Source organism: Dreissena polymorpha, chromosome 6 (genome assembly GCF_020536995.1).
Source record: "Dreissena polymorpha isolate Duluth1 chromosome 6, UMN_Dpol_1.0, whole genome shotgun sequence".
Lineage (NCBI taxonomy): Eukaryota > Metazoa > Mollusca > Bivalvia > Myida > Dreissenidae > Dreissena > Dreissena polymorpha.
This window is the reverse complement of record NC_068360.1, coordinates 113,076,987-113,090,463: the sequence shown is the minus strand read 5'-3', so window position 1 is coordinate 113,090,463 and position 13,477 is coordinate 113,076,987. Positions and strand designations below refer to the sequence as shown.

At 31.9% G+C, this 13,477-nt stretch overlaps 1 protein-coding gene across 1 annotated transcript; it reads right to left on the bottom strand.

Annotated features, from left to right (window-relative positions):
• Window positions 1-4,562: 4,562 nt before the first annotated feature.
• Window positions 4,563-12,646, bottom strand: LOC127834630 (uncharacterized). The gene is made up of 5 exons (XM_052360638.1): window positions 12,379-12,646; window positions 9,495-9,932; window positions 7,703-7,744; window positions 6,513-6,557; window positions 4,563-6,123 (listed from the first exon to the last, which is right to left on the bottom strand). Exons 1-5 carry the CDS (start codon window positions 12,437-12,439, stop codon window positions 6,065-6,067), a joined length of 645 nt encoding a protein of 214 aa, XP_052216598.1. The 5' UTR covers window positions 12,440-12,646; the 3' UTR covers window positions 4,563-6,064.
• Window positions 12,647-13,477: the final 831 nt, after the last annotated feature.

Genomic DNA, 13,477 nt, shown 5'->3' with positions numbered 1-13,477 from the left:
AGTCCCATCTTATGCCACTTTGTCTGATCTTTCATGATACTGATATCTCAGATGATGTACGAAATTGTCCCGGTTCGTTAAAAAAAAGCGACCAAGCCTAATGTGGCAATCGAAAAATCTTATAAACACTCTAGATGTCACATTAATTGTTAATCTTCATACACCTCGGCCAGAGAATTTATTATAATGGTATCTAAGCGGAGTTAATACATTGTTCCGGGTTTTTACAAAAATTGCCACCAGGGAACCTGGAAGTTTTTCTTTTTTGGCTAAAGTAGATCTTTAGTTGGTTCGACAACTTGATCAAGTGTTATTGCAATCGAGTTTAACAATAAATATGAGCCTAGTCATTAAACTATTCAGAACCTTACCGTCTCAGAGTAGTTATTTTCTTTCGGGTCGCAGGTGAGCGCCGCAGGGACAATGAACCTCTTGTTTTCTATTCTGCTTTCGTTATATCTTCTTTGTAATCTGTCGCGTTTTTAACACGGTTAAAATAAAATGTTAATATAAATTGTTTGTTATTTACTTACTCACGTAAAAAAACACAAACGCTTTTCTACTAAATAACATATATATATGTATGAAAATACACACTTATTATAATGTTTATTAATACAACGTTATTCATTAAATGTTTAATCAGGTTAAAAAAAAAATTATGTGTAACTAACTATTTAACTATGCCTTTAAAAAATGCACCGTTTGTTGTGCTTATCTATAAAATAATGACACCGTATAATGTACATTCTTTTCTTAAGCTTGGCAAACAAATGGCAACAAATAGCTAGGAATTTAGTTGGTCATTTGGAAGCGATTGTCAGGCTAGTTGGTAAAACTCGAAAACGAAGCAGCAGAAATCTAATTTGCAATGCGATATGCGCAAATGAACTCATATATGTTAACAGCCACAAGCACTTACTTAGTAAACCATAATCTTTTTATCTTGCCATTTGTCCATAGGAAACTGACATTGGCATTTACTTTTAAATATATATATGTTACCATTCGGAAATGGCCTTTAAATGTGCATTACTTTGCCTTTTACCTTCGGATTATCTTTTCTGAATAATCACAATTATAAACTTTCTTTAAAAGGACCTTTCCACCTTTTGGTCAATTGACAATATTAAAAAAAATGTTCGCAATTTTTCGTTGTAGAATTGATATTTGTAAGGAACCAGTAAAACTAAACATTTAACATGCTCTAAACTATCCATTATAAGAATCTTTTGATGATTTAAAAACCTGGAAATTACAAAGCGTCGCAACGCAAAACGATTGAATAATTTTGTAAAGTCTGTTGTTGTCGTTATAGTTTTTTGACACTACGAGGATTGCTTATATTAACTATAAAATACTTCACTTATTGCATTAGAACGGATGTCCGAGTGGTCTAACTTTTTACTTCAGGGGTCAGTGGTTCGGGCCCAGTTTAGGGTTACTTTTTTCTTTCTTTATTTGATTCTCGTTTTGTTTTGTTTTAATGGAGTTTTTGAAAATGTTTAAAATTATCAATATAAAACATTTAATGTCAAACTTCAATATCTGCCAAAATCTGTGAAAAGCTCCCTTCAAATCGATTAACGAACCATAATAATTATACAATGCAAGGTAAATCTATGTAAATGAAAATTTATAGCAAACACTTACTTATGTGCACAATTGCAAAAAAAATCTGACCTTAACAGTTCTGTAATTATAATTCGAGTTCTCTCTCTATATATCTATATATATCAGGTATGAACGTATCTTAGCGCAAAAGCCAACAAGCATTACGTGTTGACTGCAACAGTTATGTCGGTTTTAATGCTGACGTAGAGACATATAATTTTCCAAGTGCAGACATGCGTCTCCAAGGAGGCTTTAGCTGGTTGAGGTAGGGAGTTTTGTTGCTATGAACAAATGAAATTCTTAAGAAAAGTTCTTTTTTCTTCAAAAGTTAAGCACTGTTTGAAGAAAAGCACTGCATACCAGTGTGTTTACATCCATCCACGTTCGAATGTGAGCCTCACAAAGTCATGTGATCCTGCACACAGTAGACTCCGGGTCACCAGCATCGGGCACGGAATGACATCATAAGCATTGGAAAAAACACTAAGATATGTCCACTTTCTTATGTTGCGTGTTTTCCTTAACACTGACCAGATTGCTGTCGTATTCTTATACAATAACTATCAGCGCACTTTTTCCTCACACAGAGTGAGACTTAAGCTATTACAAACGTCAATCAGAGGAATTGCCTAAAGATACATATTTTCAAATAATTAAATTTGAGTGACAACTACAATTACGATACAATTCAAATAAATATTAATACAGTATTGCTTTATGAAGTGCATCATTCAGATTTATTTTCAACAATTCTACTTTTTAATAAATGTTTCATTTTACCTCGCATGCACCTGCCAAATGTTTTTTTAGTTTTAACATTTATAATTGAATATATATTTTTTAATATTAAGTGATATTAAGTCACTTTATTTAAATGCGTGTCACCGCATTTTTCGGAACTGCATCACTAATACGCAGAACGCAAAGGAGACGTCATGCGTTAGAAACAAAATAATTAACCAGAAGGTGTCGCTGAGGATTAAGGCGAGCATATATTAAATCATAACGACAAGAATAAAATTAGAAATCGATTGCTTTTCTAATAATCACCCTCTATTTCATAAATTAATATATTAGGCCAAATTAAAAAGTGGGGTATAGATTTCTTTGAGACCTTACATGTGAACGTCTAGAAAAGGATGCATATGATTAAATAGTTTTTAAGTAGCACTGACTGATCACATTGTTGTCCTGTAGCAGAATTCCCTATAATTGAAGACCATAGTCTTTTTTAAATTTACCGTTTGGAACGTGGCAACGCTATGATCAAAACAATTAAGTATAAATTGACTTGATTCTTTTCATGTGTTGAACCTCTCCACATATGTGATTATATATTATTAACAGAAGCAGTTCACTTCATGGTAAAAACATTATGGCTACAGTGTTTTGATCATGTTTTGTAGTTGCAAATATTTCAAACAAAACTTTTTCTATGTACGGTTTCAAAACAATATAAATTGTGAAAGTAACAAGAAAGTGGAAGGGTGAATATTTTTTTTAATTCAGTGTGCAAGAAGATCTTTTCTGACTGGTCAATTGTAAATCTGCATAAAGAATGAGGGGACATGAAACTATATGGTATCTGGATTAAATTGCTTGTATACAATTGTTATATTTTTTTTAAAGATTTTCATGTTTAAATAACTTATAGTATAACTGATTACTAAAATATTGGACAATCTAACCAGTTTTCAGCAGCGAGTCAAGAGAAAGTGGTCTCTTAATAGGGAGTTTTTTTCTTAGTAAGGTGTACACTTTTATATATATATATATATATAATGAGCTGATAGTATCATTTAAAGAAACAAACAATTCATAGGATTTTAAACCGATTCAGTTGTTATTTGCATATGAAGCATTATTGTTTTGTCAATTCCGTTAGCAATGACCAACATTATCTTAACATTCAAGGAACAAAAGAACATCATGGTCAAAAATTATTTCACAAGAGATTTCTGACCATGTCCAATTAGGATTTGGCTTTGATTTTAATATAAAGCACATTTGTTTTGGCGAAACATATACATTTATGACGAAGTATGTGCAAGGGTTTGTATGTCGCACATTATCTCCTGCAATACATCTTTAATTAACAATAGGTTATGTACATTATGGCTTTTTTAAGTAGAATCCTCATTTCAAGTGCTATTATTGGTCTTTACTGTACCACATGAGGCGTATAGTCTTTAATATATTCGGTAACCATGCGTCTGCAAATAGTGCATTCATATGCTTATCAAGTTAAACGTCGCATGATGAAACTCAAATACACATTCTTAAATGTGTGTGCAACTAAAATTTACATGTTACATTGACTGATGCAATGGTTTGTGTAAAACATATGAATGGTCAGTGAGTTATTGGGCTTGACGATCAAAGCGTAATAGTGACGACAAATACGAGAGACACAAAATTTGTACCTAAGTGAAGGGACATTTCGAGTTTAATATATCAGTCGTTAATCTTGCAGAAAATCACATGTATTTCTCAACAACCTTTAATGTATTGACATGATTTATCTGTCGAGAACTAATAATTCTACCTTCTTACACCAGATTAAAAGGAGTTGCGTCTTTTTGTGCTGTGCTTGATTTCAATTCAAATAATACTTTCTGATACATATTAGATTCAGTTGTAAAATATAAGCGCGTATTGTGCAAACATACCACTTGTTCAACAAATGCTATCGCTCCATTAAAGGCGAGTTCAAGACATAATGAACATATAAATGTTGTTTTACTATTGACAAGATTTGTTCAGACATCACGATTTTAAAAAAAGAAATGTTAGTTCGCTGAAAATTTAATATTATCTTTCAACTCTCATTTTGGGATTTAATTACAAAATGGTCGCTTTTGAGACGTATAAAACAACCTAACTAAACAAAGAACAGATAAATCCACAAGTGATGATAACCCTCCTCAGAAAACAATAAAAAAGACCAATCTCGTGCTATAATTTATTAAACAATAAAAATATATAATACATACGCAAACAACATAATTAGAGCATATAAATCGTATATGATGTTATAAAATTTCCACTTAATCATTTTAAGTTCAAGCTTGACTCGTCATGGTACTTACCTTTGCACAAATGACTATGGCATAATCATGTTGCAGGTGAAAAAGTTTGATGCTGCATAATTTATAATAACAAATCGTATTTATATATAACTATAATAAACTGCTCACACGTATGAATAACATTTCGTGCATCATTAATAAATCGGAAAAAAGTAGTTCACATTGATCTTCTTTTATTGCTCACCTGCGCAATGATATTAATTACAACATAGTTTTCATGTAGAATAGATCATTGAGCAATCATATGTTTAATTATGCGATAGTTATTAAATTTAATTGTCGATGGTTATTTTATTAAAAATGGTATTGCATGTATTTATTTACAACACTTTACTGTTTGAAATAGTATTAAATAGTTTAATAGCAAATAAAAGTCGATAAAAAAATTGAGCATTCGACGGTAATCGAACACTGGCATTATCGATATAAAAAGTATGCATTACCTCTACACCACAGTGGCATTAAAAATATGGAAATATTTTAACCTATAACTGTTTCTTTTGCTTTAAACCAATTATCGTTGTTGGGTAACGGATATGTACGAACTAAGGCAATGTTACAAGAAATGAATAACAGGTTTAAAATCTTAAGAGTGTTTGAAAGTCCATTGTGAAGTCAGTATTTAATGGTATTAAATATATAACTTGTTTTGTTACACTAGATCCCAATGATCCTCGATTTAAACATAACATATTTTATGTAAAAAGGCTTAAGGGAAGCAACTAGCACTATTTTTTTAAAACGCATTATTTGAACTTTTAATGACAGTTGTTGTGAAATACCTTCCTTGACCTTCAAGTTTTAGGTGTATTTTTGGTTTGACAGATTGATATGAATATTTTTCCTGACGGATATCCATGTGTCTTCATTTTATAAAGACAATGGCATGATGTAAATGGACGGTATATGCTGACATGGCTTCCTACAGAGAATTTAAACGTTATTTGAAATACGAAAAGCAGTGTATTTAATTTATAATATTTGCTATTTCATAACAGTGTTCGGCATAAAACTTAAAAATAAAAAATGTTCAGATGAAGTCTTATTTTAGTCGACGTAATGTTAGGATCCAAGCGTCTATGACCATACAATTTAGCACATTGATGTTTTAAAAGCGAACATACATGCAGTTGGCTAATAATGGGCGTACCATTACCATATGTCAAACAAATGTTAAACACATCGATAATTTCGTTCACAGCTACAATTTGTGGCTTCATATGTGTTTATATCTCACTCATTACTGTGTACATTTTCATATCTTTTTGTTTCAATTGTGAACGTGTTTGAATTATATACATATACATAAACTGAAAATCATATCCACTATTTATGGGACGCGTTCTTTCTTCAAGGTCAAGTCAGGGCAACAGCAGCAAATCCAACAGCAGTAAAAGTGCGACAGCACCAGCCACAGCCTCTGCAAGACATTAATAATTTCATTCCATTAACACACGCTTTATAAAAATAAATACAATTATTGCCGTTTTGTATTGTTTAAATGCAAACAATCATTTATATGTCAACAATACGTGACGGTGAAAGTTATTGTAACCACTCCCTCTTTTTCGAAGAGTGTATACCGGTATGCTTTATCATCGTTCGGAATGTAATAAAACACGAATACGATCTTAAGTTTTCAAAGCTAATTTAAATATCTCTTAACTTGTTGATTTTATGTATTCTGCATAAACATGATTTCGTGTTGGCAACACCATTGATTATTACGCTCTTTGTTTTCTCAACTGTTTATTAATAATTGAAAGGTATCCAGCTTCATGCTCCTCAAAAAATCGCACAATTACATACCAGAAGCGGAGTGCACTGTAGATGTATTGTTATCTACTGGAGCATCTGTAAAACAAAAACACGAAATGCTAAGACAACAAAGACTCTCATACACGGATTTTGTGTTAAAAACTATAACAGTCATAACTCACTATTTCATACTTTATATTTAAAATGCACGATCGGTATATACTATTTAGAAATATTGTATATCGCTTAACTTCCATACATAACCTCAATACCATATATATGTGGTATTATAATTGGTACTACAGAAATTTAAATCAAGGCATTATACTAAATAACTGTAGTGGCTTTAACTGTAGTTTCAGTTGTGGTGGACACTGTTGAGAAACATATTTCGTTATTACATATTTGTAAGATCAACTCTTACTTTGAACATATTTACAGTACGTACGCGTCTTACCTTGTTCATTATTTACCTTATTTATTCAGTGAACAAATAACGAACACATTAATGATGTATTAAGAAAATATGAAATCTAATATTGTTCTTGTATATTGTTTGCAAGAAATCATTCCCAAAAAGCGTCTTTTGTTATTGCCATTTAAATGATTTAATGGGCATTTTTTTACATTAATCTTGATCTGTTGGAATTATCTTGAAACATTAGTAAATACGTAATGAAGCCCAAAATCTATCAATAAACATGCATTAAAATGTATTTGATGAAAGTTAATTCTGGGATTTACATGATCCGTTGTTTCATATGCAGTTATAACTGCTGCAAAGCAAACGTTTTTGTGTGTGGATAAAGTATAGTTGAAGTTAATTACGTTATACAATATTAATACACTAATAACAATGATCATAAGGTCACAGGTTCAATTCCCCTAATAGGAGCATTCGCGAGTGTTAATCAAAAGATCACATGTGTATTTCACCCAGGAAATGGACTTCACAGCGTCTCAATAAGTATAGACTTTTCATACAATATATACATATTTAAATAGGTTTAAACATAATATAAAAGATATGTAACATAAAAACATGTATTTCTAAAGAAAAGCTTGATACTTATTTCATAATAAATTAATATAGTTGTATCATATTTTCTTAACTGTAGCCAAATATGTAATTCTTTTTCAATACAAATGTGCGACTTTTAGACAGAGGTTGTACATACGTTTGTTACCTTCTCTTAGGAAATGATAGTTTTGAAGATTAATGCAATATGTTATTAGTTTACCTGCTGTTGTCAACCCAACTGTGGTCGGTTCATTTACATTATCTGAAATCATACAAGTACAATCTTATTCCTCAACACTAGTAGTATTGCATGCCAGATTTTTCATGTTTTACAAATAGAGCCAATACTTTCTTCTGGCGAATAAAGTATATAAAACAGTATAAATATAAGGACACCTTAAAATCCATAACCCAAAATACCAACTGAAATTATTAAAGTGTCAACCATTTTTAAGATTGCATTTTCGTTGTGTTTGCAACAGAGTTACACACATTGTTCAAATACATAATAATGTTTACAATGTTGCTAATGCAGCAATTAATTTTTCCCAAAGTTCACATACTTCTATGTCAAGAGTTTAAGAATTATTCAATACATCATGCAACTCATTGATTTCTTAATTTCTACACAAAAAAGAAATGCTGTTATAAATGATTTTTTAGTATCCCCCGCCATAGGCGGAGGGATAATGTTTGGGCGTTGTCCGTCCGTCTTTCCGTCCTTCCGCCCGTCTTTCCGTCCGTTCGGAACCATATCTTGGAAGTGCTTTGGTGGATTTCATTGCAACTTGATATGAGTATATATATGGATAAGAGGATGATGCACGCCAAATTGCATTGTACACCATCTGTTTATAACGGAGTTATGGCCCTTCATTTCTTGAAAAAAATGTTTTTTTTAGTGTCCGGGGCCATATCTTGGAAGTGCTTTGGCGGATTTTATTGAAACTTGGTATGAGTATGTATATGGATAAGCGGATGATGCACGTCAAATGGCATTGTACACAATCAATTTATAACGGAGTTATGGCCCTTTTTATCTTCAAAAAATCCTTTTTTCAGTGTCAAAAATAACCCTTTTGTGACCAGAAGCATATTAGCGGGGGATATCAATTCAACGAATTTGCTTGTTGTATTCAATTTCCCTTTTAACCTCTGAAATTCAATACAAACCCACATCACAACTCCAGAATCATCTGAATTTTTGCGAATTTACAAATGTTGAACCTGTTTATGGTTACATTATATTCTGTAGTTGACATGTCCCGCAGTGATTTGCTTTGCACATTTTAGAAAAGTACTGGTACCAAACCAATTGGGGAAAAATTCGCGAAAAAACCTGAAATGGGAAAAATTCGCATCGTGAAGTTTGGAAATTTGGTGTATTTGATTTTTTGCTCCGAAATACTTTACAATGTATGACTTAGTGTTGTCAAGTTGTCAAAATTACATGTACTTAGGTTTAAGCTATATAGCTGCATAGGAAAACTAACTTAATGTTGCATTTTATTTCAAACAAATAAATAAACTATATATTTGTTTAAACCTTCAATTGGGATTTTTCGGTCATTATTTGGGAAATTTGTAGTTCTTCCCAATCGTGAAAGTGCCGTTTTCCGGTTTACAGACAGTTCCAAAAGTGTCGGACAGTTTGACCTGACCGACGTTTTTAAGACAGGTCCGATTGAAAATGCTAAGTTGCCGGTCCGAATGTCTGGTGAATAATAGTTATTTTCATTGATTTACATATTTGTCATTGAAATACCGACAATGTGTGTGCTTTTTTTCGTCTGTTAAATTATGTAATGCATTTCCCATCAAACTGGGCTAGGTCACTTCTCCCTCAAGTTATGACCTAGGCTACGCCCGGAAGGATTTATTAATTATGGTCTATTGGCAAGCCGCATGGCTTTACTCCAATTTTTTAATTGGATGTTGGGGAAGGTAAAAGGCAGAGTTTAACAGAAAGGCTGAAAGAACGTTTATCAATTTATGGAACATAAATTATGTACCTGACACTGTGAGGTATTTGAACACAGTGGAGTTCTTTGCCTCATGAGTTGTGTCTCCAGTTTTCTCGTCATAATCAAGGGAGCAGCTGTAGTTAAGCATATCATTGCAAGTGAGAGACGCCACAAGTACTTTTATTCCAAGACTTGGATTCTTTTGAGAGTATTCACCAGCAACCGTCATATTTGCCATGGGATCAAATAGTTCAGGAATTCGATACCCACGAATCGAATTATTAATAGACTGCATTGTGGCCAGGTGTTCAACAAATCCAGTTTTGTTTACTCTGTCAAAGTTCATGAAACTGAACCCATAAATGTTTGGGATATTGTTTATTCTGCACATAATTGTCAAATTTTCATAACTGCCACAGGTCACCTCAGTTTCGTTGTACGTAGGATTGTCCTCTTCATGCATGATGAAGACTATTGATAATCCGTCTGTAATGTATATATGTTGTTATGACAATAAAAATACATTTTCCAATTTAATGTATTCATATCATTATACTTAAAAGAAACTCTAAGGTTGCCTTTGTATATTGCCAATACCACGAAATTGATAAATAGCAAAAGCATATTTTTGACAACGAGAATTGAGCCGAGGTCCTTTGGACCATGGGCCAGTCATTTTGAATTTAAAATATAAAATTTAGCTTGGAATTTTTACTTACAAATTTAACATAAAATTACCGATTGTATTTAGTGTTTGTGTTTATATTGTTCCGACTAATGAAATTGATGTTTTTGCACTCGAAATATCCGAAAGTTAAAGACTACTTTCTCACTATATGACATAATGATTTATTATAGTGTATTTATACTAACTCTTTATTATCATGTAGGGTAGGACAACCGAGGTATATTTTCCCCAGTGTTTCCAACTGCCAAGCAATTTTAAGTATTATCAGGGTTTACAAGTACTAACCTTCCGGGCCAAAAAATACTTTTGAATGCCAACCATGATGTGTTATGATTTAGGCAATAATGAATAATGAACAAATCTGCTTGCCTACATAAGCCAACAACATATTATTATTATTGTATATAGTTTCAAACGTACGAATGAAAACGATCCACTTTAATTTAAGGATCTCACGAGTAATTAAAGCGAATTATTAAATATTTTTCCGAATAAAATTACATAAATGCCGACACATTTGGAAGTGTAATTAACGCAATGTCCGAATTGTTTCTATGTTTGCAACTAAAAGATGTTTTGACCCTTTCATAGTATAATAACACATGTCTTTGTATTTTCCTTACATGTTACAAAATTTATTTTGGACATATTTATCGGTGTTCACATTTTCATCGCCCCATATATGTGAGCCGTAAAACAATATTTGCTTTACCATGCTATCAAAAAGTAAGAAGAGTTCTTGAAAAGGAAAGTTTTAAAAAAAGTCGTTTTAGAACTATAAATGGAGAATATTGCTTCTGGGACTTGTAAGTTAAGTTAATTGTTCGCCGCGATCCATAATTCGTGTGTTAACAATAATCTCATATATTGATGAGCGGAAATCGTATTTATTTTCGTACCACGATATGTCCAGCGCGCATGATTTCTTAAAATTCCACTATTTATGAAAATAAATATTTCAGTTTTATCTAAATTAATACCCATTCCCGTATTTAAACATAACTAATCAACTACGTTATACCGCTTTTGAAGTTTTAATGCCGTTTTCGCACAGCTAGCAATATTGTCCGCAAGCACGAAGCATACAATGTCAGGTGTTTAATTTGAAACACACATTCCAGACATACAAGTCTCACGAAGCATTAATGATAAGTCATCTATAAATAGAGCAAATATGGTAAAGCTGGTCTTGTCCCCCCTGACGAGTACTAATTTGACATTGAAAAAACTATGCTATAGTAATTTAACCATTGTTTTTTAGTTCGTAATATAATTATTGACGGCTGTATGATGTACTTAAACACAAGAATTGATTGAGCTGTACATATTGTTTAAAACGGATATAAATCTACCTTTAATTCCCTTTCTTGAAGTGCTTGAAACATTACACTGTGGTTTATTTTATCAAATGCCTTTCTAAAGTCAATATATAAGCAATAAAATATGCCTCCCCCTTCTTGACAAAATTTGTAAGCAATCGCTTGAAGGCAAAACACATTATCTAACGCTGAATAGCCGGCCCGAAACCCTGCTTTAGATTCATAGTTATAGTTTTCTTTCGCCCAGTCATATACTCGTTTATTTAGTATACCGGAAAATAGAGTGTACATTACATTTGTTAAATAGATTACACGGTAATTTCCAAAAATATGTGTAGGTTCAGATATGTATATTGGACATATTATACGCTGACCCCAAATTTAAAGAAAATAACCAGAATGAAAAAATCGATCAGAAAGTAATAATAAAAAGGTGTAATATTTTTTAAAGAAATTGTTATAAAACCAATCGGATATTCAATCTATGACACTGCTTTTATTATCTATGAAATAACACATTTGAAAATCGATATCTGCTGCTGTAAATGATTCATTTAACGAAATAGACGATGACAACTATAACGTGTAACGAAATAGTTATTTAGAGGAATGTTTAGATTTTTTGTAAGACGTATGCAATATAAGCGTAAATATTGTACATATAGTCAATAAAGCTGCATATTTAAGATTTAAGTAAGTTCTACATTGAAAAGTACTGCTCATGAGTGTCTATGGTGACAGTCGTTCAACTGTCACATCTTGATAGACTTTGCTAAGAGGATTTCCCTTAAATTATTTCGCTCTGTCAGAGAATATAAAGCGATACATTTTAAGTTAAGCCGGAACTACTCATAGGCCTTACAGGTTATCCGTACGAAGATACAATATAAATTATTACGATACATATTTAATATTAAATAATTACCTTGGCAATTCACACTGCATATTAAAACACACAGAACACAAACAAACAGAACCCGCTCCATTTTGTTTATGAAAGTAATCTGAGTATCGTTTGCACGTATATGTTAACAAAATGTATCGATGTTTTTTTAAGAACCTTTTTTAGATTTTTCAGAAAATAAACGTCACATATGTACTGAACAAAAACTATTGTGATCCAATATTTGGTTTCGTCTGTCAAGCGTATCACCAAGAGTAACTATGAAACGATAGATAACAGACTATTTTGAATACGACACACACTAAATTGTTTAAAAATTTCGAGTGATAACCACACTCCCGCTGAACTACGTTACAATGAGATAGGATTACAGTGGTTAAGAAAGGTTGCTTTTATGATAGAAACATCATAATAAAAGTAGATCCCTAAACACGAACTGTTAAATCAAATAAACGTACATGTGTGTATATGTATAATAAATGCGTACTATAAATCGGTGCATGCGTCACATGAAAAGTGTTTGTGAATATTTACTGAAGCTGAACTGCATATTATATATATTTGTAATGTAAGTGTCCCCGATAACGTAATCAAACAACAAATTCTATTCAAATACATATTTTAAAAACCATTCAATATCAATAAATTGCATTCTATATCGTTTAAACAAAAACGTTTATTTATAATTTGTTTATTTATTTCTTTGGATGGTTTTCTGTGCGTTAGTTTGCTGTTGTTATTTTGGAGTTGAACGGGGAATTAATTGGCTTATAATTTGTTTATTTTGTAAATATATTTATTGTTTATTTTCGGTAAGTCTTTTTTAAAGCACAACAGCTATCTGGCGAATGATTTGGGGAAACATGTCAGGGTCATTTTCATGTTGCTGCTGTATGCAATGTTTTGAAATTTGTGCTTTGAAAAGCAAGACCAGACCGCGACGAAGGCAAATGTCAGGTTAAGATATAGATTTCCTGCGATTACTTCGCGACATTATGTTATGACCGTTATAACACTATAGGACCAGTAAAAAGTGTTATTTAACAAAGAAGATAAAATAAACCATGTTGTTTTAACGCGCGATATATAATCAATATATAAAATATATTAAAGATTAGGT

Bases quoted from the DNA above. Each gene is read 5' to 3' on its own strand.
- LOC127834630 (XM_052360638.1), bottom strand. From the start codon at position 12,439: ATGGAGCGGGTTCTGTTTGTTTGTGTTCTGTGTGTTTTAATATGCAGT. The intron at 9,933-12,378 runs GTAATTATTTAA...TATACATTACAG, and splicing joins ATGCAGTGTGAATTGCCAAG to ACGGATTATCAATAGTCTTC. The intron at 6,558-7,702 runs GTAAACTAATAA...TTTGTTTTACAG, and splicing joins AGTTGGGTTGACAACAGCAG to ATGCTCCAGTAGATAACAAT.